This window comes from Schistocerca gregaria, chromosome 3, assembly GCF_023897955.1.
Source record: "Schistocerca gregaria isolate iqSchGreg1 chromosome 3, iqSchGreg1.2, whole genome shotgun sequence".
Taxonomy (NCBI): Eukaryota; Metazoa; Arthropoda; class Insecta; order Orthoptera; family Acrididae; genus Schistocerca; species Schistocerca gregaria.
In genome coordinates, this window is record NC_064922.1 from 591,696,925 (window position 1) to 591,718,551 (window position 21,627).

General features: G+C 35.0%; 1 protein-coding gene across 2 annotated transcripts in view; it reads right to left on the reverse strand.

Annotated features, from left to right (window-relative positions):
* LOC126356308 (cytosolic carboxypeptidase Nna1-like) overlaps nucleotides 1–21,627 on the reverse strand; it is a 550,530-nt gene that overhangs the window by 504,606 nt on the left and 24,297 nt on the right. The window contains exon 1 of one of the 2 annotated variants that reach the window (XM_050007260.1): nucleotides 756–850. The exons of the other annotated variant lie outside the window; for it this stretch is intronic. Coding sequence (XP_049863217.1) covers nucleotides 756–762 — 7 coding nt within the window. The 5' untranslated portion in view covers nucleotides 763–850. Of the gene's footprint in view, nucleotides 1–755; nucleotides 851–21,627 lie in introns of those variants that run through there. 2 annotated transcript variants of the gene reach the window in all.

Below are 21,627 nucleotides of genomic sequence, written 5' to 3' on the forward strand. Positions count from 1 at the left end.
TTAAATGGTAGAAAAAGGATGTTACATGCACCATCAGAATCTTGTAGACATTACTTTAAGGAATTTAATATGATGACAGTGCCAAGTTTAAATATTTGCAGTAGCCCGATCTATTTTAAGGAAAATATAAATCAATTTAATCTTATAAGCTCCTTACACCAGCATAACACAATAAATTACATCCAACTCCCATGCCATACACCATCTAGCAAAGATTCATGGCCATTATAAACATCTTGGCATCGTGCTTTTTTAACATAGTCCTAAAAACTGGTCATACAGTGCATCTGAATAAATTTCAAAGTAACACTGAAGAATGGATTAAAAGTTAAGAATATCACACAGTGAAAGACTGTTATGAAAGTATACTTTATTATGATAAGCTGCTTACAATAATAAAATGCAGTACTGTGCAATACACAAAGTTAAATATATCAATATGTAAATGGAGATGTAATGTGTAATATATAAAGTGCAAACATAATGTATTATGTAACTGTATTAACAGATTATTGTAAATATATTTATGTAATGTGCAAAGACTAATGTACAAGTGGAAAATATATAAAATGTAAAATTTCACAACAGCAATTAAACAGAAAATCTTCAAAGGTAAATAAATCTATTCTACTGTATTCTATTCTAAACTGTTACCTGCACTCCTACTTTGATACTTTGATTACATAATGTCCATTTAATATGAATTATATCCAACAAAAATACCTTCTTGGTATTATTAACATTTTCAGCCTTACCCTGCATTTTTATGTTCTGTATTGTTAAGCTGCTAATAAACTTGTTGAGATGTCTATATGCTTTTGTGTGCAATTACGTAAGCACTGAAGCTATTACAGTTAGCTAGACTGAAGCTATCAGATATGCAGCACTTCCTGGGTTTTATCACTGATTCAGGAGGCTTTATGATACAGCCCTAACGTTACTACTGCAAACTGAAGCTCACAATTCTGCTAATTCCTCTTGTGCTTTAGCCAAATACCCTCAAATTTTCACAACTGCAGGAAACAAAACTACGATTTTACGAGGCAGAATGTTACGACTACTTTGTAAGTTATTGTTAAGGAATACATCTAAATAATAATAACACAAAACATAAAATAAAGGTATTTATGTTATTTGCAATTGTTACTCAATCTCAATAATAATTATATGTAACATATAAATATACTCTCTTCATTCAAATAATTAAAATAATTTCCTATTTCCTATTTTATTCTCCTTAACAATTCCGTCTACATCATAGAGAAATATTTGAATAGAAATCATTATTCTAATTTATATTCAAGTATTCCTCTATGATAAACAAGGAATTGTAAATATGAATAAAATAGAAATGATTTTAATTCCGTCTATATCATAGAGAAATATTTGAATAGAAATCATTATTCTAATTTATATTCAAGTATTCCTCTATGATAAACAAGGAATTGTAAAGATGAATAAAATAGAAATGATTTTAATTATTTGAATAAATAGTGTATATTTGAGGGTTACGGGACCTAAAGGTCATAGATAGTAGTTTCTATTTACAGAGTATCAGAGACAGCTACAACTGAAGCTTTTCTTACCAAATTTCAGAGCCTGCTTAAAACCTCAATAATTTAAAAAGGAAAAACATTTTAATAGCTGATGACTTTAATATTAATACCATAGCTGAAAGTAATGACACATAAATATTCACTGACATAATAAATAACTTTGGCTTCAATGTATACTTCTTGCAAGCCACTACAGTAAATATACAGTCAGCGACCTGCATTGATAATATTTTAACACATTTTGTGTTTGAAGATATTTATAAATTTTGCTTAGATTTAGGAATCTCTGACCCCTCTGGATTATCCACTGAACTTGCAAGAGTAAACAGCATGATTTCAAGTTACGGAAGCTGTATAAAAAGGAATTTTGATGAAAAAAATTCAGTAAAGTGATATTAAATGGCCTTGTGACTGCTGTATTTCAAGTAGCAGTAACTTTGAGAATTTTCAAGTAGCTTTCTTGGCATGTTTAAGGAATATTTCGCAGTTAAAAACACGTCTAAACAAATGACTGGTAAATGTAAATGGGTGACACAATGTATACAAATTTCTAGTGTCAGGAAGAGATAACGCAACAATGAACTGAAATATGATAAAACTGCCATTTTATTGAATATGTTAGATATTATAAAGATTTTTTTTTAAAAAAAGTTGTGAAGGCAGCCACAAAATACCAAACTCTAAGTTGATTTTATAACCTAAAAGTAAGACAAAGCCTGTGTTGTCTGCTGCCAAATAAAAATTCAGCATTGGATTTAGTAGCCATGAAATATCTATGATTAATGCAGGTGATGTCCTTACTGTAAACCCAACTCCAATATCAGAGTTTTTGAGTCCTCAAAAATATGGCTAGGTCAGATGTTGACATAGTAGGGTACCAGACTGAAGTAAATTCCGTTGGACACCATCCAGAAGCTGAGTATGTAACAGATTTTCAAAAACAATCAATAAAGGACGTGGAAAATGTTATATCATCAAATAGTAATAACTCTGTTGGGTGGAATTGGTTACCTGCTGAATTTGGAACCAAGTAAGTGGATTACTTCGAGCTGTTCCATTTGCTCTTCTTCCACCCCCAAACTAATATTATTGTTATTATTTTTTTATTACTACTGTTATTAATTTTGTGTGTATGTGTAAATTCTGAGACATCTTCAATTTTGTCATTAATATAACATGTGCACAGAACCTAAAAATCTCAAATACTGACTCAGGGCTTATCCAACTTCATTATCTATTACATTCCTTTTGTTTTCAGGAATAGAATGAGACAGCTAGTTCACCTAAAAACTGTACTAGTTACAAAAATCTATAATTTTGGGTTTCATTATCATTGTTCATGTGTAAACATATACCTCATTACTGACTTCCTGATAAAGAAGATGAAAAATGTATAGAAAAAATAAAGTATTCAGCAGCTAATGATGAAAATATGTTAGCGACTCTTGCGCTCATTTAATTCCAGAGTAATTAACACCGATAGTTAAAACATTGTTGTTGTTGTTGTGGTCTTCAGCCCAGAGACTGGTCTGATGCAGCTTTCCATGCTACTATTTCCTGTGCAAGCTTCTTCATCTCCAAGTGCCTAATGCAACCTACATCCTTCTGAATCTGCTTAGTGTATTCATCTCTTGGTCTCCCTCTATGAGTTTTACTCTCCACGCTGCCCTCCAATACTAAATTGGTGATCCCTTGATGCCTCAGAACATGTCCTATCAACTGATCCCTTCTTCTAGTCAAGTTGTGCCACAAATTTATCTTCTCCCCAATTCTATACAGTACGTCCTCATTATTTAGGTGATCTACCCACCTAATCTTCAGCAGTCTTCTGTAGCACCACATTTCAAAAGCTTCTATTCTCTTCTTGTCCAAACTATTTATCGCCCATGCTCCACTTCCATACAGGGCTACACTCCATACAAACATTTTCAGAAAAGACTTCCTGACACCTAAATCTACACTTGATGTTAACAAATTTCTTTTCTACAGAAATGTTTTCCTTGCCATTGCCAGTCAACATTTTATATCCTCTCTACTTTGACCATCATCAATTTTTTTGCTCCCCAAATAGCAAAACTCATCTACTACTTTCAGTGTGTCATTTCCTAATATAATTCCCACAGCATCATCTTATTTAATTCCACTATATTCTATTATTCCAAAATTTTAAACATGGCCGAAGCAGCAACTGTTGAAAATTTTCATGGTATATGAAAACAGCGAAACAGTTGCAGGATACAGATTTATTGAAATCCTTGACCACAGTTTCGGTATATCTAAATGTACATTCACAGAAGCAAAAATACACCTGAATGGGAAGACACCTTCATTAGCAAAAGACTGAACAACAGAACTGAGATAAAAGAGAAAACAAACACTTATAGCTTTAAGTACCATGGAAATTACCAAAGTATTACAAGCACAAAAACTTTTAGTCACTTACAAAAATCACATCCTGCAGTGGAGATGCATAAAACAATCATGCCAAAGGCATTGTCAGTAGTTAAAATTAAAATATCTCCTCCATCTCTACAGCATAATTATGAAGAGGTGGTGGATGTAAACACGGGTTGTTATCAGTACTTAGCCTGTGAACTAGTGTGAAGAGGGTGTGGAAGCACTAGGGCAAACAGATTTACAGAGAGAGGGCACTTGTGGTATGCGCGATGCACTCGCGCAGATTAAAACCCAGGGGTACATACTCATGTGCGTCAAATTTTTAAAGGTTGTACTAATTCAAACCCTCTATCTTAATAAATAAAACATATCAGAACCATTGAAAACACCTACATACAATAGAAAATATGAACACCAATTTGCCTGTGTCCTAGTGTCAAGCAGGTGAAGCTTGCATTAAGGAACATATATAACGATGGAGGTCACTAGTGTTGTATGCAAGAATCTCATGCAAATTAAAGACTAGGATATGTACTAGCAAAAACGAACGAAGTGTTGTAGTAAATTGAAACCATCTGTTGTCATAGATAAAAAACATAACAGCATCATTTAAACCACACATACACATCTAAAACCGTGAACAACAATCATAAAAAAATACGTAAAATCCCAACAAGACAGGAAGGGAGCATCTACCAGCATCAACAGCCAAGAAAACTAGCTCTACTCAAGCAGACTATATTACGTTAAAGCAAGAAGGAGTTTGAAACTATCCATGTTCTATCTCAGTTATTTTGCTAAGTTTTTTGCTAATGAAGGTGTCTTCCTGTTCAGATGTATTTTTGCTTCTGGTGAAGGTATATTTAGATGTACCAAAACCGTGGTCAAGGATTTCAATAAATCTTTATCTTGCAACTGTTTGGCTGTTATCATTTACCGTGGCCATACCATTATACTGGTTTTGATTTTCCTGATGTTCATCTTATATCCTCCTTTCAAGACACTATCCATTCCATTCAACTGCTCTTCCAAGTCCTTTGCTGCCTCTGACAGAATTACAATATCATCGGCAAACCTCAAAGTTTTTATTTCTTCTCCATGGATTTTAATTCCTATTCCAAATTTTTCTTTTGTTTCCTTTACTGCTTGCTCAGTAAACAGATTGAATAACATCAGGGATAGGCTACAACCCTGTCTGACTTCCCAACCACTGCTTCTCTTTCATGCCCCTCAATTTGTATAACTGCCATCTGTTTTCTGTACAAATTGCAAATACCCTTTGGCTCCCTGTATTTCACCCCTACCACCTTCAGAATTTGAAAGAGAGTATTCAAGTCAACATTGTCAAAAGCTTTCTCTAAGTCAACAAATGATAGAAATATAGGTTTGCCTTTCCTTAACCTACCTCCTAAAATAAGTCACAGGGTTAGCATTGCCTCATTTCTACGCAATTCAAACTGATCTTCTCTGGGGTTGGCTTCTACCAGTTTTTCCATTCATCTGTAAAGAATTCGTGTTAGTATTGTGCAGCCATGAATTATTAAACTGATAGTTCAGTAATTTTCATACCTGTCAATATCTGCTTTCTTTGGGGTTAGAATTATTATATTCTTCTTGAAGTCTGAAGGTATTTTGCCTGTCTCATACATCTTGCTCAGCAGATGGAAGAGATTGTCATGGTTGGCTCTCCCAATGCTATCAGTAGTTCTAATGGAATGTTGTCTACTAGTGTCGCCTTGTTTTGACTTAGGTCTTTCAGTGCTCTGTCAAATTATTCATGCAGTGTCATATCTCCCATTTCATCTTCATCTACATTCTCTCCCATTTCCATAACATTGCCCTCAAGTACATTGTCCTTGTATAAATCCTCTATATATTCCTTCCACCTTTCTACTTTATATTCTTTGCTTAGAACTGGTTTTCTATTGGAGCTCTTGATATTCATACATGTGATACTCTTTTCTCCAGAGGTCTCTTTTAATTTTCCTGTAGGCAGTATCCACCTTATCCCTAGTGATATATGCCTCTACATCCTTACATCTGCCCACTAGCCATCCCCACCTAGCCATTTTGCACTTCCTGTTGATCTCATTTTTGAGACATTACTGAAATAGAATTCCATATCTAAGCAAACTATGCATCATAATTCAACAGAAATTATTACTGTATCTGAAAGTTCATTTAAAACGAATCTCCTCAATTACTCATAAACATAAATCAAAGAGACAACTTCAATTTTAATTACTGTCAATTTATAACAGAGGCATGTTGAAAGCCATTTTTGTTCAGATTAAGTTCAGTCATGAAATTAGCCAGATCTGTGTCCAAAAATGCAGAATAATATACTACATACGATATAGTACAAATTACAAGTCAGAAATGTGGCACATGCTATCTACAAGAGTCATTCACTAATTAAAGAGACAAATTGGTCTGAGGAAAAACTGTTAGTAGGTCAAGTTTGGTACTTTTATGGCTTTAACTTGGCATCACTGGGATGAGCCCTGATCAGCTGATGTATCAACATTGTTTTGTTTATAACCTCAAAAATATATTTCAAGATGGCGAGTCAGCTTGAAACTTCCATTTTAGTTGAACAATGTCCTGTTATTCATTTTTTACTTGCTGAAGGCGAGAAACCAGTGAATGTATACTGTATAATGTCTAAAGTTTATGGTGGGGGTTGTATGAATCATAGAAATTTTTACAAGTGGGTACAGCAGTTCAAAAATGGCCCCCACTCAGTGACTGACGAACACCGGTCTAGCTCACAAGTTGCAGTTTCAGCTCCCTCACTTGAAACTCGAATTGATGACATTATTCATGCCGACTGCCATGTGACTGCAGAAATGATACTTGATGAGGTTCAAGTTAGTACTGGAACAGTTCATAACATCATCTGTAACAAGCTGAAGTACAGTAAAACTTGTGCAAGGCGGGTCCCAATGGAGTTGAGGTGACTACACAAGGAAACAAGGTTGAGAGCGCGCACAGAGCTAAAGGAATGTTATGAAAGAGAAGGTGAGCACTTCCTCAGCAAAATTTTAGCTTGTGATAAAACTTGGGTTCACAATTATGAGACAGAATCAAAAAGACAAACATGGAGGGGAAGCACACCAACTCACTTGTCAAGAAAAAATTCAAACCCAAGCATCAGCACGAAAAGTCATGTTGAGGTTGTTTCGGGATGTTGAAGGTTCAGCATTTTGTGATTATCTCGAAGAGCAGCATACAATGAACAGCCAATACTACTCGGATTTGCTTTTAAACAAGATGAAGCCAGTCATGAGATACAGACATCATGGCTCTCAGAGGAGAGGTGTAATTCTCCAGCAAGGCAATGCACATCCTCATATTGCTCAACTAACCCACGAAACCATCAACAAAATGGGCTGCAAAGTACTACCTCATCCCCCTTACAGTCCCAATTTAGCACCTAGTGATTTCTATTTGTTTGGTGCACTGAAGGAGGCAGTACATGGGAAGAAGTTCCAGCCAACAAGGACATGAAAAAGTTTGTGGGAAATTGGTTCAAACATCAAGATAAATGTTCTTTGCAGCTGCAATAAAAAAGCTTGTAGCCTGTTGGAGCAAGTGCATAAATGTTTAAGGGGATTATGTTGAAAAGTAGAAAAAGTATTGTTTTTTTAAAAAATAAGTGGTTTTTTCTCCACACCAAATTATCTCTTTAATTATTGAATGACCCGCATAAATTTCATGTCTGGAAGTTAATTCAGTCAATCAGTCATTATTTCCTAATGACTGACTATTAACTTGTAATTATTCCCATGGACTATGTCAAACTTCAATAATGATTATCACTCACTATGACAACAGAGCTAGGCTAAGAAAAGTGTTACTTACTGTGCATATCACTCTCTTGCTAATATTGACTATTATATTTGAGAGACAGTGACTGTGCTAATTATTTGTTCACCGAACTTGAATTTTTATGAATATTTGCATTAGTATTAGGTTATTGCACTTGAACAATCATATCATACAACATCAACTGACTGTAGTATGTGGCTATTTGTTTTACCTGTCACGTAATTAAAGTAAAGGAGACACAAACTGGTGTTAAACAATAGTTCCTTCAGCATCAAAATTCAAGTAAAGTGTTTGAACTGCAAATTTCTGGTGTAGCCTTCGTTATTAGTAATATATTGGCTCCCCATCAACTTTTCAGCCAATTTTTACAGGCGCTGCTACTGAAAGAAAATTTGTACAGGTAACGGAAATGCTATAAAGTGATTAAAGCACTGTACCACATAATAGCACCTCCTTTAACACCAATAATCAACCAATCTTTCAAAGAAGGATGTTTTCCTGATATGTTGAAGCATGCCAAAATCACACCTCTGTTCAAGAATGGGTCAAATGAAGATATGGGAAAACATCACCCTATTTCTATTCTTCCAACCCTGTCAAAAGTGCTAGAGAAAGTAAGCACAAACCATATACGAAATTTTATTGTAAGAAATGATACATTATGAGTAACCAAACTGGATTCCAGCAAGGAAAAATCACTCTGGATGCACTGGATAACTTTAGTGAGAAGATAGGAAAGCATTGGCTCAGAGGAGTAAAGTTACAGGCATGTCCTACTACAAAACCTTTGACTCTGCAAACCATGCCTTGCTTATCTACAAATTACATAAATGTGATATTAAGGGCAATGCTCTGAAATGGCTTACACCATACCTGCATAACAGAAAACAAAGGGTGATTATCATATAAATTGCAATGAATTATTATTCTAAATGGAGTACAGGGTTGCAAGGTATGCCTTAAGTTCTGTTTTACGGCCAATCCTGTTCCTATTCTATGTAAATGACTTATCCATAAATATATATTCCCCATCAGTTCTGTCTACAAATGATACTTTGGTTTTAACTGAAGATTACAACGCAGAAAAAATTCTGAGTTGTATCATCAGCGAACTTCATACCCTAAAACCACTTCCAGCCAAATAGGTTGAAAGTGAACATTGAAAAAGCTATAAGGTACCTTTCAAAACCAAGCATTCCAAATGAATGGTACTTAAAATACAACTTAACAATCAACTTATGAAAGAAGATGACGTGATCAAATTCCTTAGACTAAATGTGGACACAAACTTTAGCTGGAATACAAATATTGATTTCCCATCAAATTAATTAAGCAGTTTTATTGACATGAGTACACGATAAATAACACATTATTGTTATTTTCAGTCCATTATTAGGTTAAGGCACAATTTTCTGGGATGTTCAAATAGTTTGTCTCAAATATAGAAATTGCAGAAGAAAATCGTCAGATATATGTGTACTGCACAGCAAAGAGAATTTTGTCACCCATTATTTTGCAAACTACAAAGCGGAACTGTTCCCTCCATATACATTTATGAAATTATAATCTTCCTTCGCAGCAGCCAAAAATTGTTTGAAGCAGATCATTTTAACCATACATACAATACGAGAAATAAAAAGAATTTTATGCTACCCACACATAAGCTGAAATTATATGCATGGACTTGACAGTATATGAGGATGACAATATATAATAAATTAATTGGTAGAGTAAATAAAATAGAAAGAAACTTCCACATGGGAAAAATATATTAAAAACAAAGATTCCAAGACTTACCAAGCGGGAAAGCGCCGGCAGACAGGCACATGAACAAAACACACTAACACACACACGGAATTACGAGCTTTCGCAACTGGCAGTTGCTTCGTCAGGAAAGAGGGAAGGAGAGGGAAAAATGAAAGGATGTGGGTTTTAAGGGAGAGGGTAAGGAGTCATTCCAATCCCGGGAGCGGAAAGACTTCCCTTAGGGGAAAAAAAAGGACAGGTGTACACTCGCGCGCGCACACACACACACACACACACACACACACACACACACACACACACACACACATATCCATCCCTCTTTCCTGACGAAGCAACTGCCAGTTGCGAAAGCTCGTAATTCTGTGTGTGTGTTAGTGTGTTTTGTTCATGTGCCTGTCTGCCGGCGCTTTCCCGCTTGGTAAGTCTTGGAATCTTTGTTTTTAATAAATTAATTGGTAGGATATATTTAATATGAAGCCATAGATTCTAAAAAATAAGGCTACAGCAGATTCTGTGGAGAAATGATAAGGATGAAATGATAATTTGGGCTGGGGGGAGGGAGGTGCTTAGTGTTAAGATTTATTACTGTTATGATGCTGTTACTAAGATTGGTTGTTCAATGTTTATTGTGAAGTTTTAGCACAATTTTGACATGTCTCCTGTACCTAAATACAATTACTTACATTATATATATTATGACACTAATAAACCATAATGAACAATTCAGAGACAACTTTAATCTACATTTGAAAATACATCTACTATCTGTCAGAGATATCATTTGTTTGGGCAGATTTCAGAGAGTTTTTTAGCTGCACATTGCACTCCTTTCTGTGCCAAAATTAGAATCAGTAGAGAGAAATGCATATAATTTCTGCTTCTAGTATCATATTGGTAAACACCTCTATACTCTCAAACTACAATGGATTGTTCATAACAAAGTACACATGTTTTTTTGTAAAAAAAGGAACAGTTTTGTCTTTACCTATCTTAGTTATAAGATGTATCTAAATTACAACACACGTAACTGAGGTAATTCTTGGATCAGACAAAACAGAGGCCATTTATGACATCAAACAATGGAAACGATTTGCAGTCATAAAATAAAGTCAATCATACAACAGAAATTCATAATAAATGAAATAAGCCAGAAACATGGGTTCATCAGAATTACCTTCATGTCAGAAGCATTACTGACAGCAACTGACAGTTTGGTTCCCCTATGAATTTATTTTTTATGAGAGTACCTTTATTTCACATGCAATCTGACTATAAATCTGTTTCAAAGCCCTTTCTTATTGACAAACGATTCCGAAAAATGGATAATATCACAATAAAATTTATATTATATGCTAATATGCAACCATTTTCCAAGAGAATAAAATGCATCTACTAACTGAAGCTGCATGTATATAACAGAGGAACAGTACATAGCTTTGTCTGGAAGTTTTGTGTAAATAGCTATAGTATTCCCAATTATGAGTGCAAGATTTATATTTACAAATATGAATGAGTTTAAAAAATGCTAACTGCTGCATTGATTTAGGCACATTTAGGAGCACAAATGGCAACCCAATGAGCCCCATCAAAAAAAAAAAAAAAAAAAAAAAAAAAAAAAAAAAAAAAAAAAAAAAAAAAAAAAAAATTAACTTAGCATTAAGACACAAAACTTAACGATTACATCTCATCACTCATGTAAATACAATCAAATATTGATACAGCTTGTGTCTTGTACATATTACAGTGGTTGAATTCGCATTATGCTGTCCAAACATCCTAAGTCACAACTAGATAGGAGGAACATTAACATTAAACTCAAACTTGGTTTTTGCATTGAGATTCAAAGTGAATAAGAGTTTTTTCATTGCTTTAAACACAAAGATGTTCATTAACATTAAAACAGCACATCTAAACTTTTACGCAATACCTCTGAGTTAATAAATTTTCTGTAATTAAAGTATGAATTTTTAAAAGCACGTCTGTATTTTGGTTATCATAAAATATTAAGTAATACTATATTCTTAGCAGTCCGTACATAAAAAGGTAGAGTAATCTGCCAAAAGGTAGGAAGGTAGAGTGGCATTGAGCAGCATTTAAATTCAGTGCATTCCAACTTATTCCTTTTGGGGAAATAATAAACTCAAGAGATAGTAGTCTGACAAGTAAAGTAACCAAAGACAGAGGAATATCACAAAATATTTTATTAACAGATACAAACTGAGTGATTAAGGAAAATGAACATCTCCCAATCACTACTTCACAAGTTATTTAACTGCATTCTTACCACAGATCACAATTAAAAATAGTTTATTTTTTAATGGAAACACACTGTTTTGTAATTTTAAAATAAACAAAAACATTCTCACTGTCCCTGATACATTTTGCTTTTCCAGCTACTGCAAAATGTGAAAGACAGCAGCAGTTTTACTCACCCTTTGAATAGATAGGGAACAATGCTGACTGCAGCTGTTTAACGAGAGCTCCTGAATCCATAGTCTGACAGTCTGAGAAGTAGCTGGGCCCGTCTGTGGGGCCCTCCGACTCCCCCACCTCACACTCACACTCATTTCCCCTCCCTGGCTGTAAAGTGTGACTCATTGTTGCTAGGGGAGTCGGGTTCTACACATCATTGCTCACAGTGCTGTGGCAACTGACATGTGGCTGCATGCAGCTGCTTATGTAGAAAATAATGAAAGACTGCTTACAGTAAATGCAGTTCTGTATGTATCCTCATCTTAAAGGGAAGTACTAGACTCAGGTACTACTCTATGTATAGTCTGAAGTAGAGATTTAAAATGAAAGAATAAGTTAAAGAAAAAAGTGAATATAATAAAGAAATATTGTACTCCACTTTCAAATCATAAATTAACACGAGTGTCATTTTTCTATCGTCATTTCAATAACCATCTCAGAAAATCATATGAAGTAAATGACACATCATTATGCTAGGGAGAAGAATAATTTACAATATGATTCAATAACTGAAAAATTATTTTTAACACAGTCCACATCAAAGAGTAATGATAATAGGAATGTAGTGGAAAAACCTAGAAGTTTTTCTGATTCAGTTATTATTGTCAAAAGTGCAACACTTTCACAAACTAGAACATTAAAAACGTTATTATACTTCAGAGGGTGCAACATTCCTGTGTAAATTTTGACCTCTATGAAAGGAAAGTGAAACAGCATAGAAGATAATCAATAAAGTGAAATAAAAGGAAAATGAACATTCTCATTTTTACAATCTACTTTTAGTTGTTCTTTTCTAAGTTTCTACACTCAAAAGAGAATGTATTTGATGGTCACCTGACTTATCCACATTTTGCATATTTCAGAGAATGAGACAGATTAAGTCTGCTTTTAAATATACTACAGCAAGCACTGTATGAACAGTCTCTCAACCCCATCAAATAATTTTTAAGTGTGAATTTTTAATGATTTTTAGCACTTAGAATGGATAGTGATACAAAATGCCATAGGTTTGTAAAGTGACAACTGCATATTTGAATTTTTTATTGTCTATATGACAACATTTATGATAGGCTGGTCCAAAGGTATCAGTGAGCAATCATGAAGAGAAAACAGATGATCCTGAAAAACCAAACATGTGGAAAATAAAGACAAAAAAAACCTTAAAGGATTCTTTTGAGTGAGTTGCCAGAGACAAAAGATTATGAAAAGCAATAATGAAACTAGAGTCCACCAGCTAGTCACTTTCTGAATGTTGCTGAATGAACAATGTTTCAATTTCCTTCCTTCTCCTTCGAAACAGTAAGTATTACAAGGGAAATAAATTCCAACAAAGATAACCAAAATAAGTTACCAATCTGTTCTGAACAACATAAAACAAACTACAGCTTACATCTTAAACATCCAGATGCTATACATGACTACTCTAGAGCAGTGGGGAAACATCTTGAAATAACCAGACAAAAAACAAATTAGAAATAAAATTATCAGGAAGTTGACTGTGTCACACTGGGAGATCAAGAAGACTAAATGAATAAAAGAGAATTTTCACTAGCATGCTAAAATTTACACCAGTTCCCTGGCTTCATGTCTTCTCTAACACAACACCACCAGATTTCAGACAGAATAGGCAGTGGGCTAAGAATGACTAAGCAACACGCGCTGGATCATTTCCTAGAAGCAATGTTTCCAGAAAGTGGTCCAGTGCGTGTTGCTTACAGAATTCTTTCTTGCTGTGCACATACCATGCTTTCATCATCTAGAAAGCCCAAAGGGAATCTCAACAGTCTCCGCAAACATACTCCTTGTGATTTAGAAAAGTGCTAGAGAGTTAATTGGACACTGTTGGATAAGGCCTGGTGAATGTGCTTCATCATGGCCTCCACAAAGACTCATGTGTTGATCAATTCCATGGACATTGTGCCCTGATGTAACTGTAATATTAATAATATATCTAAATGTTAACCTGCTATAATTTCATACAAGCCTGCTAATATTTTAAAACATTTGGTTTATATATATTTTTTCTCACCAAAATAAAAAACAGTTATCAGTTGCACAATTTTTTTTAAAATTCACGTTACTGATTTGACCAGATTAATCTCTCATCTTCAAAAGTTCAGTGCTGTATAGGCTTAAATCATAACCAAGCCAATGTCAAATAACCATTGATTGAGATAGGCATCCTTCATTACAGAAGTATGAACTCTGCCACATCACGAAATGCCTACAGCGTATGGAACGAATAGTAACCAACAGACTGGAATGGTATACACGCTGCAGCTGCTGAACAACAGCTATGAACAAAATCTAATTTTTTTTTTTCACATGTGTCACATTTTGCTTTAAAAATTGACAGTTTCATCAAGCTATTTGCTTACTCATGTCTTGAACACAGATATGAAGCAGTCCAAGAATAATTGTAAAACTGTGAGCATAATGGCTCGTACCTCTTTATCTATCATCTCACAGACACCCCAACAAAATGTTATCCTGAAAAAAAATAAAAATGGGCTGTTGGATCCTTCTCTGCCCATATGATCAAGATCAGGATACTGATGGCATCATTTCATGTTACTGTGGATTCATATCTGATTCTTATTATGTTTACCATTGTTCCACATAAAAATAACAATACAGGGATATGGAAGAAGATTTGTGTATTTGAAACACTTTGTTTACCAATGACACACAGCAGGAGAGAGAGCAAACAGACTGATGCACCCTGCCTGAATTATGCCACAGTAGTATTAAAAACATTTCACATACATGCTGGTGCAATCATGGCCTTATGTCAATCCCATTAAGTACATATGAGGTAGTATAGAGAAGCACGTGCACAGCTAAGATCCTTCTCCAACCAATCTCCATAAGTTGTGAATGGTCGTTGCATTCAGGGTGGGGGTGGGGGTATGAATTATCAAAACTTTCCAGTGCTTACATCGTTTTGGACAGTCCTTATTTTGATATCATTACAACTGATTTTGAAAAGGGATATTACTTGCAAAAGTGGGATGGCTCTACTTTGATTACTCATTAGCACACATGACATATGTTATAAATCAACACTCTCACAAAACCATCTGCCAAGGCTGGGCATGATCTGAGGCACAGAATTAACATCATACATATTTGTAACTAATGACCAAACTGGTGATTCAATGGATATGTATGAAACTGTTTACCAAAACATATATAATGATGAGTCTTAACCATACCTTTGGCCTGATAGCAATAAAAACTCTTTTTAACAAGTAATATGAGCAAGTTTCTTCAGCAGTACACATTTTTTAATTGTCAAAAAACTAGGTTGTGTGTTATAACAGTCATAATTAATAATTACAGGTATATCATTTTTAAATACAATAGTACCATACATAATCACAAATTATCTGTTTTCAATTTACGTATACACATTTTAATTCTATCACACCATATACCTATTTACAGTTTGTTGAATTTCGCACGAATTCACTGACTGAATACAAAGGACTTTCTAGACAGAATAGCTTTATTGGTTGTTTAAATTTTTTTCAGGGTGATATTTTAAATACAAAGCGATAAACACTTTTACAGTTTTACTGCCATCATCAGTGGTTTTTTTCTTTTTTTTTCCCCACGTTCAGCTGTATTTTGTTGAGGAACACTTAACTTTATACAGTTTCTTGTAGCAGGGTTATGTATGTCTTCATTTTTATTTAACTTGTTCTTATTTTTCCAAGAAGAAAAACTGTACTTTATATATACACATACTGTAGAAAGAAAGAATTTTAAGTGTTTTGAATAGTGGTTTACAGCTGTCTGTTCTTCTTGCATTATTCATTCTTCTGATAATTACTTTTTGCAGTTTGAAGATTTTAACTGTATTACAAAACTGACCCCATACATATTTCTATGCCGCAGGTCATGATAACATTAAAATATGAGAAATATACATTCATATAACATCATTTGCTGCATGTGATTTAATGTTTCAGTGAAGAAATATGACAGAACTAAGTTTGCTAGTAGTGTGGTCTTTCCACAGTAAACAGTTTTATACAGTTTCTTGTAGCAGGGTTATGTATGTCTTCATTTTTATTTAACTTGTTCTTATTTTTCCAAGAAGAAAAACTGTACTTTATATATACACATACTGTAGAAAGAAAGAATTTTAAGTGTTTTGAATAGTGGTTTACAGCTGTCTGTTCTTCTTGCATTATTCATTCTTCTGATAATTACTTTTTGCAGTTTGAAGATTTTAACTGTATTACAAAACTGACCCCATACATATTTCTATGCCGCAGGTCATGATAACATTAAAATATGAGAAATATACATTCATATAACATCATTTGCTGCATGTGATTTAATGTTTCAGTGAAGAAATATGACAGAACTAAGTTTGCTAGTAGTGTGGTCTTTCCACAGTAAACAGTTATCTACAGTGAGCTGTAAGAAATTTGCATTTTGAACTACATTCATACCTAGTGCTTATAATTTTGAGGATTTCTCTATTTTACTTCTGTTATTGTTCCTGAACAGTACTACTTACGTTTTCTCATTACTGAGAATCAGGCTATTGGCTTCAAGCCACTGATTGACACTTCTGTTGTGGTATCCTGTAAATTTGTGTCAATCAGCAAAAAGAATCACTTCTATTTTAGTATTTAGAGGCAGATAGTTTATAAATATCATTAACATCAGAGTATCTAATATTCTACCCTTGCTACACCTTGATTAATTTACTGATATTCTGATAAATATTTCTTTTGTTTGGACTGTATTTCTACTGCTGCTTTTCTATTTTGTAGGTATGATTCAAAGTTACTAAGAGCACTTCCTCTAGTCCCACAGTGGTCTTATTTCCTTATTCAAATGTCACGGCCAATTAAATCAAAAACTTCAGATAGGTCACAAAATATACAAAGAGGATCTGGCCTTGATATAATCCCATTGATATTATATTTATACATTCAAGTGCACATATCATGTCAATTTTCCTTTCTGGAGTGCAAACTGTCAACCATTTATGATGGCATTTGTTTCCAAATATAACATAAATCTGCTGTGTATTATTATTTCTACAACTTTTGAGAAAATGAGAAGCACATTAAACAGTCTGTAGTTGTCAGAGCTAATTGAATTTCCTATTTTGTACCTAACCTCTTTTCATTTTATCTGGAAAATTTCCTTAATTTCCTTCAGACATGAATTAATTAACTTACGAAGATCTGTGACATCCCTGATGTTTATAATTCTAATAGTGAATGCAATAGCTTTTAACACATATATGCTTCAATATACAGCATTTTTATGCCAAAGACACTTATTATGGCTGTATGAGTCACCTAGCCACTACCACCTCCAGTATAACACACCTGTGGCCAGCGGGTTGTCATATCTACATTACATCTATACACACACTCCGAAAGCCATGTACAACGCATGCCAGAAGTTACCTTATTTCCTTTCCTGTTCCACTTCCAAACAGAGAGAGGGAAAAATGACTGTTTATATGCCTCCATACAAACCATAATTTATCGTATCTTATCTCCAATGTCCTTACGTGCAGTGCATGTTGGGAGCAGTAGAATCATTCTGCATTCAGCTTCGAATGCTGGTTCAACTAAATTTTCTCAATAGCATTGCTCACAAACAATGTTGTCTTCCCTCCAGGGATTACCATTTGAGATCCGGAAGCATCTCCATAACACTTGCATGTTATTCAGTCCTACTGGTAACTAATCTAGCAGTCCGCCTCTGAATTTCTTTAATCCAATCTGGTACAGATCCCAAACACTCAAGCAGTACTCAAGAACAAGTGACTCTAGTGTTCTATGTGTGAATCAAACATACTTGTGGCTTCGTCCACCAAAGCACCCAAACATGCCTGAAAACATCGTGTGCTTACTAAATATTGGCAGATCACAAAAGAAAGCTGTTGTTTTGTGTATACAGCAACACGTTGCTCCAGATACCAGTGGGCTCCACTAGAAGCATCAGTGTCACCCAGCAACAGCACACACGTCAACCGAGGCACTCCGAGTGTGTCACTACATTGCAACCGCACATCACCTGACATCTCACAAATATCCTTCTACCATAATATTTCAGATGATGTGTGACCACTGCTCGAGAGCATTTGCTCATGCTCTGAGTTTTGTGTCAGCTGTACTTTGGAGCCCATCTATTGGTAGCATCCACCAGCAGCAGTCCCAGTACAACCAAAGATCAACCCAGTGCAGTGTAGGGCTGAAACTGGACATCAACCTAGATACTGGCCAGACACCGCCTTGGATGTTGTTGTCTGGCCAAGCCTGTCGGCACACTTGCAACTTGGCATCCATCATTGGTTTGAGCACAAGTTTCCCATCAGCTGCCAGCGCTCTGCTGACATCCTACCAGCGACCCTGCACCTGACCGGAAATCACCTAGGATGTCATCACCTGGCTGACCTCTTGGCACCCTCGTGTCCATACTCCATCTTTGGTTCAAACATTAATTTCCCATATGCTGTCAGTGCACTGCCAAGGTTCCACCTGCCAGCCTGTGCCCCTGCCAAGCTGGACATGGTCTAGGACCACGACTGGATGTCAGCCAATGGACCTCAAGCTGGACTCCAGTTGAGAGACTCTATCATTCTACCAGAAGTGACTATTCTTTTCTATTTCATGTCAGAACTGTGAACTGTTCAATAATGTATTTACCAATAAATCTGTCACCCCCCCCCCCCCCCAAGATTGTACCCTTGGAGCTGACTTTATTATGTGTTGTCCTTACCATGATGTAAAGACAAAAGACATAAAAACAGCACTTCGTATCTGCCATGTATTATGAGATATAATGAGCACCAAATATCATTCCCTTACCTTCGAATTACATTAGTCTTCTCCATAACGATTATATTTTACCCTCTTTAAACTAATGGATCCCTGCCTCGAAGAAACCTTCAGTCTGTCACTTTCCTCTCTCTCTCTTTTGTTGACTTCCACCAAATCCAACCTCTAAGGTTTTTCAGTCTCATCTGTCATATCTATTCACTGTTGTTTTCACTCTTCTTATTACACTGTGTGCCACATTCAGTGATGCAATGGATAATGTACTGGACTCACATTTAAAATGAATGTGGTCCACAGATATGTTTGTAGCATTCCAGAATTACATTTTCCAAAGTTTTCCTAAATCACTTAAGGTGAATACCAGGATGATTCTTCTGACCAAGATAAAACAAGTTCCTGCCTTATCTTTGACCAATGTGAGCTTGTCATCCATCTCTTGTGATCTTTTCCTCCTTACTCCACTCTGAAGTATTTTATTACACATAAGGTTCAGGATAACTTTCCTACTTACTTTCAGTACAGACACAGAAATGTATGTGTTGCTCTTGGATATCAATGAATTTTGTATGTATGATTCTCTTACACTTCCAGTTTATTAAGATTCTGACTTCTTCAATATATAAATATTGTTTTCAATACACATTATAATGTGCAACTGATTTACTTGAATGAATAATTTAGTTCATTTTGCTTTAATTCCCATGATCTCACAAGAAACTGCAGAGTTCACAGAAACCCTATTTCATTTAAATGAAGAACTGTTTCAAATCATGTCTGTTCACTACTGAGTAATTAGTATTCTTCAAGGCTCAAAGTAATGGTCTGTTATTTTCTAACACATTTTATTGCTTGCATATTTTCTTTGGTGTAGATAGTTTTTGCCCAACTTTGGCCATCAGTAGTTCTTGCATTTTCAATTTGTACCCTAAGGAGGCCGAGTACTGGCAGTGGTAGTGATAACATTTTGTTGGTCACACTTTGAGGTTCACATATCATTTCAGACTTTCTTCCATAGATACCAACAATGTTGATGCAGTAATCTTAATATGGTTCTGTTTAATTATAAGGCCTAATTTATTTGTTTATTTCTGCAAAATAATATACACAGCATTTTTAACTGAGACAATTTTCTTAGTTGAAACAACTTTATAACATGTATAGCAAATATTTAACTGGGGCACAAGAACAATCTACCTATGAAAACTTCATAAGGTATGAATCACATCTACATATATTACTCAGAATTTAAAACTGTCTGTTTTATAGCAGTCAGGTTTATTGTGTAAGAAATGCATTCATTGCAATGACTTACGTGCCTACAATACACATGCTGGAAATTTATCCAATGGCAAAATATATTTTGAATCGAAGTGAATCTGCAATGTCAGTGGTCAACAGCAATGACATGTCATATGTATTCTGCATGGTGCCATTTACTAAAAGTAATGAGTAACAAGTAGATTTTCAGTATTACCAAATGCTTAGTGTTCAGATTCATCACTTTACAGATGTCTTGCATACCTTCGTTCCATTTGTAGCCCTCATGGCATCAAGCAAAAAGTATAGAAAAAGGATTTTGTTCATGGCTTGCATTATAAAATATTCATGGATGCAACTGATATCACTTTAGCAGCTTGTATGTCAAGTGACTGGGATGTTAACTGTTTTGGTGACATTGATGTGATTTCATGTTTTTGTTATTCATGATGATGAGAGACACATAGAGAAAGAGATGGGAGAACGTGAAACCACATGTCAGCACATAGTCTACTGCTCGCAGTTACCACCAACAAGTCAGCTGAGGTTCATGATTGCATCTGATGGATGGATTATCATCAACAGTGTCACATGTCCTCTAGCATTCAGACTCCAAGGAGGGGAAATGTCACTGAGTCTGCTGATCAATTCCCAATACCAACAAAATTCTGGTAAAAAAATCTCTTTCACCATAAGTCTGAGAAAAAGGCCACTGCATTAGCATATTCCTGTACACTTCACAATGAAGGAAGATATGTTTAAGGATGTGCAAACACAAAATTCCAAGATGTAACTTACAAATGCATAGTGGAGAATAGCACTGAAAGGAAAACATCATCTAAAACATGATCCCCATCTTCATTAAATTCAGCAACTTGAAACTGTTCAGAACAGAATGTTGTATGTGGTGGTAAATTAACACATTATTAATTTTTGTATTATTGTCAAATTCACTTGAAAATGCACAGAAGAAGGCTGCTGCAAATGTGGCTAAAATGTTGGTTTTTGTCCAGCAGCAGTAGTTTTATACATTATGACATGGTACCATACCCAGAAAACTTTTATCTCGACTAACAACACTAGCTTTGTTTTTCTTTTCCATCTACATAAATGCATGAGTGTTTCTTCAGCTTTGTCCTTTACTACATTTTCTGGTATTTCACTGACTAGAATGTCATTGTCTTCACCAAACAATACTATTTCACTGTGTTTGGCACTCTGCGGAAAATCATTGATATATATCAAGAAGAGTACTGGGCCAAGTACACTTCCTTGGAGGACACCCAACATTAATGAATTCTGGAGCAGAAACCTGTTTAACAGTACGACTGGAGTTTGTTTAAGAGATCTCTACACTGGTTTTTTTTTTTTTTTTTTTTTTTTTTAATGAAATAAACCACTTATTTGTTACCCTCTTATACCTAGGGCTTCCAGTTTATTAAACAGAATTTTGTGGTCTACTGTATCAAAGGCTTTGCTGAAGTCAAGGAATATGCCCGTTATATGATCTCCTTTATGTAGTGCTTCCA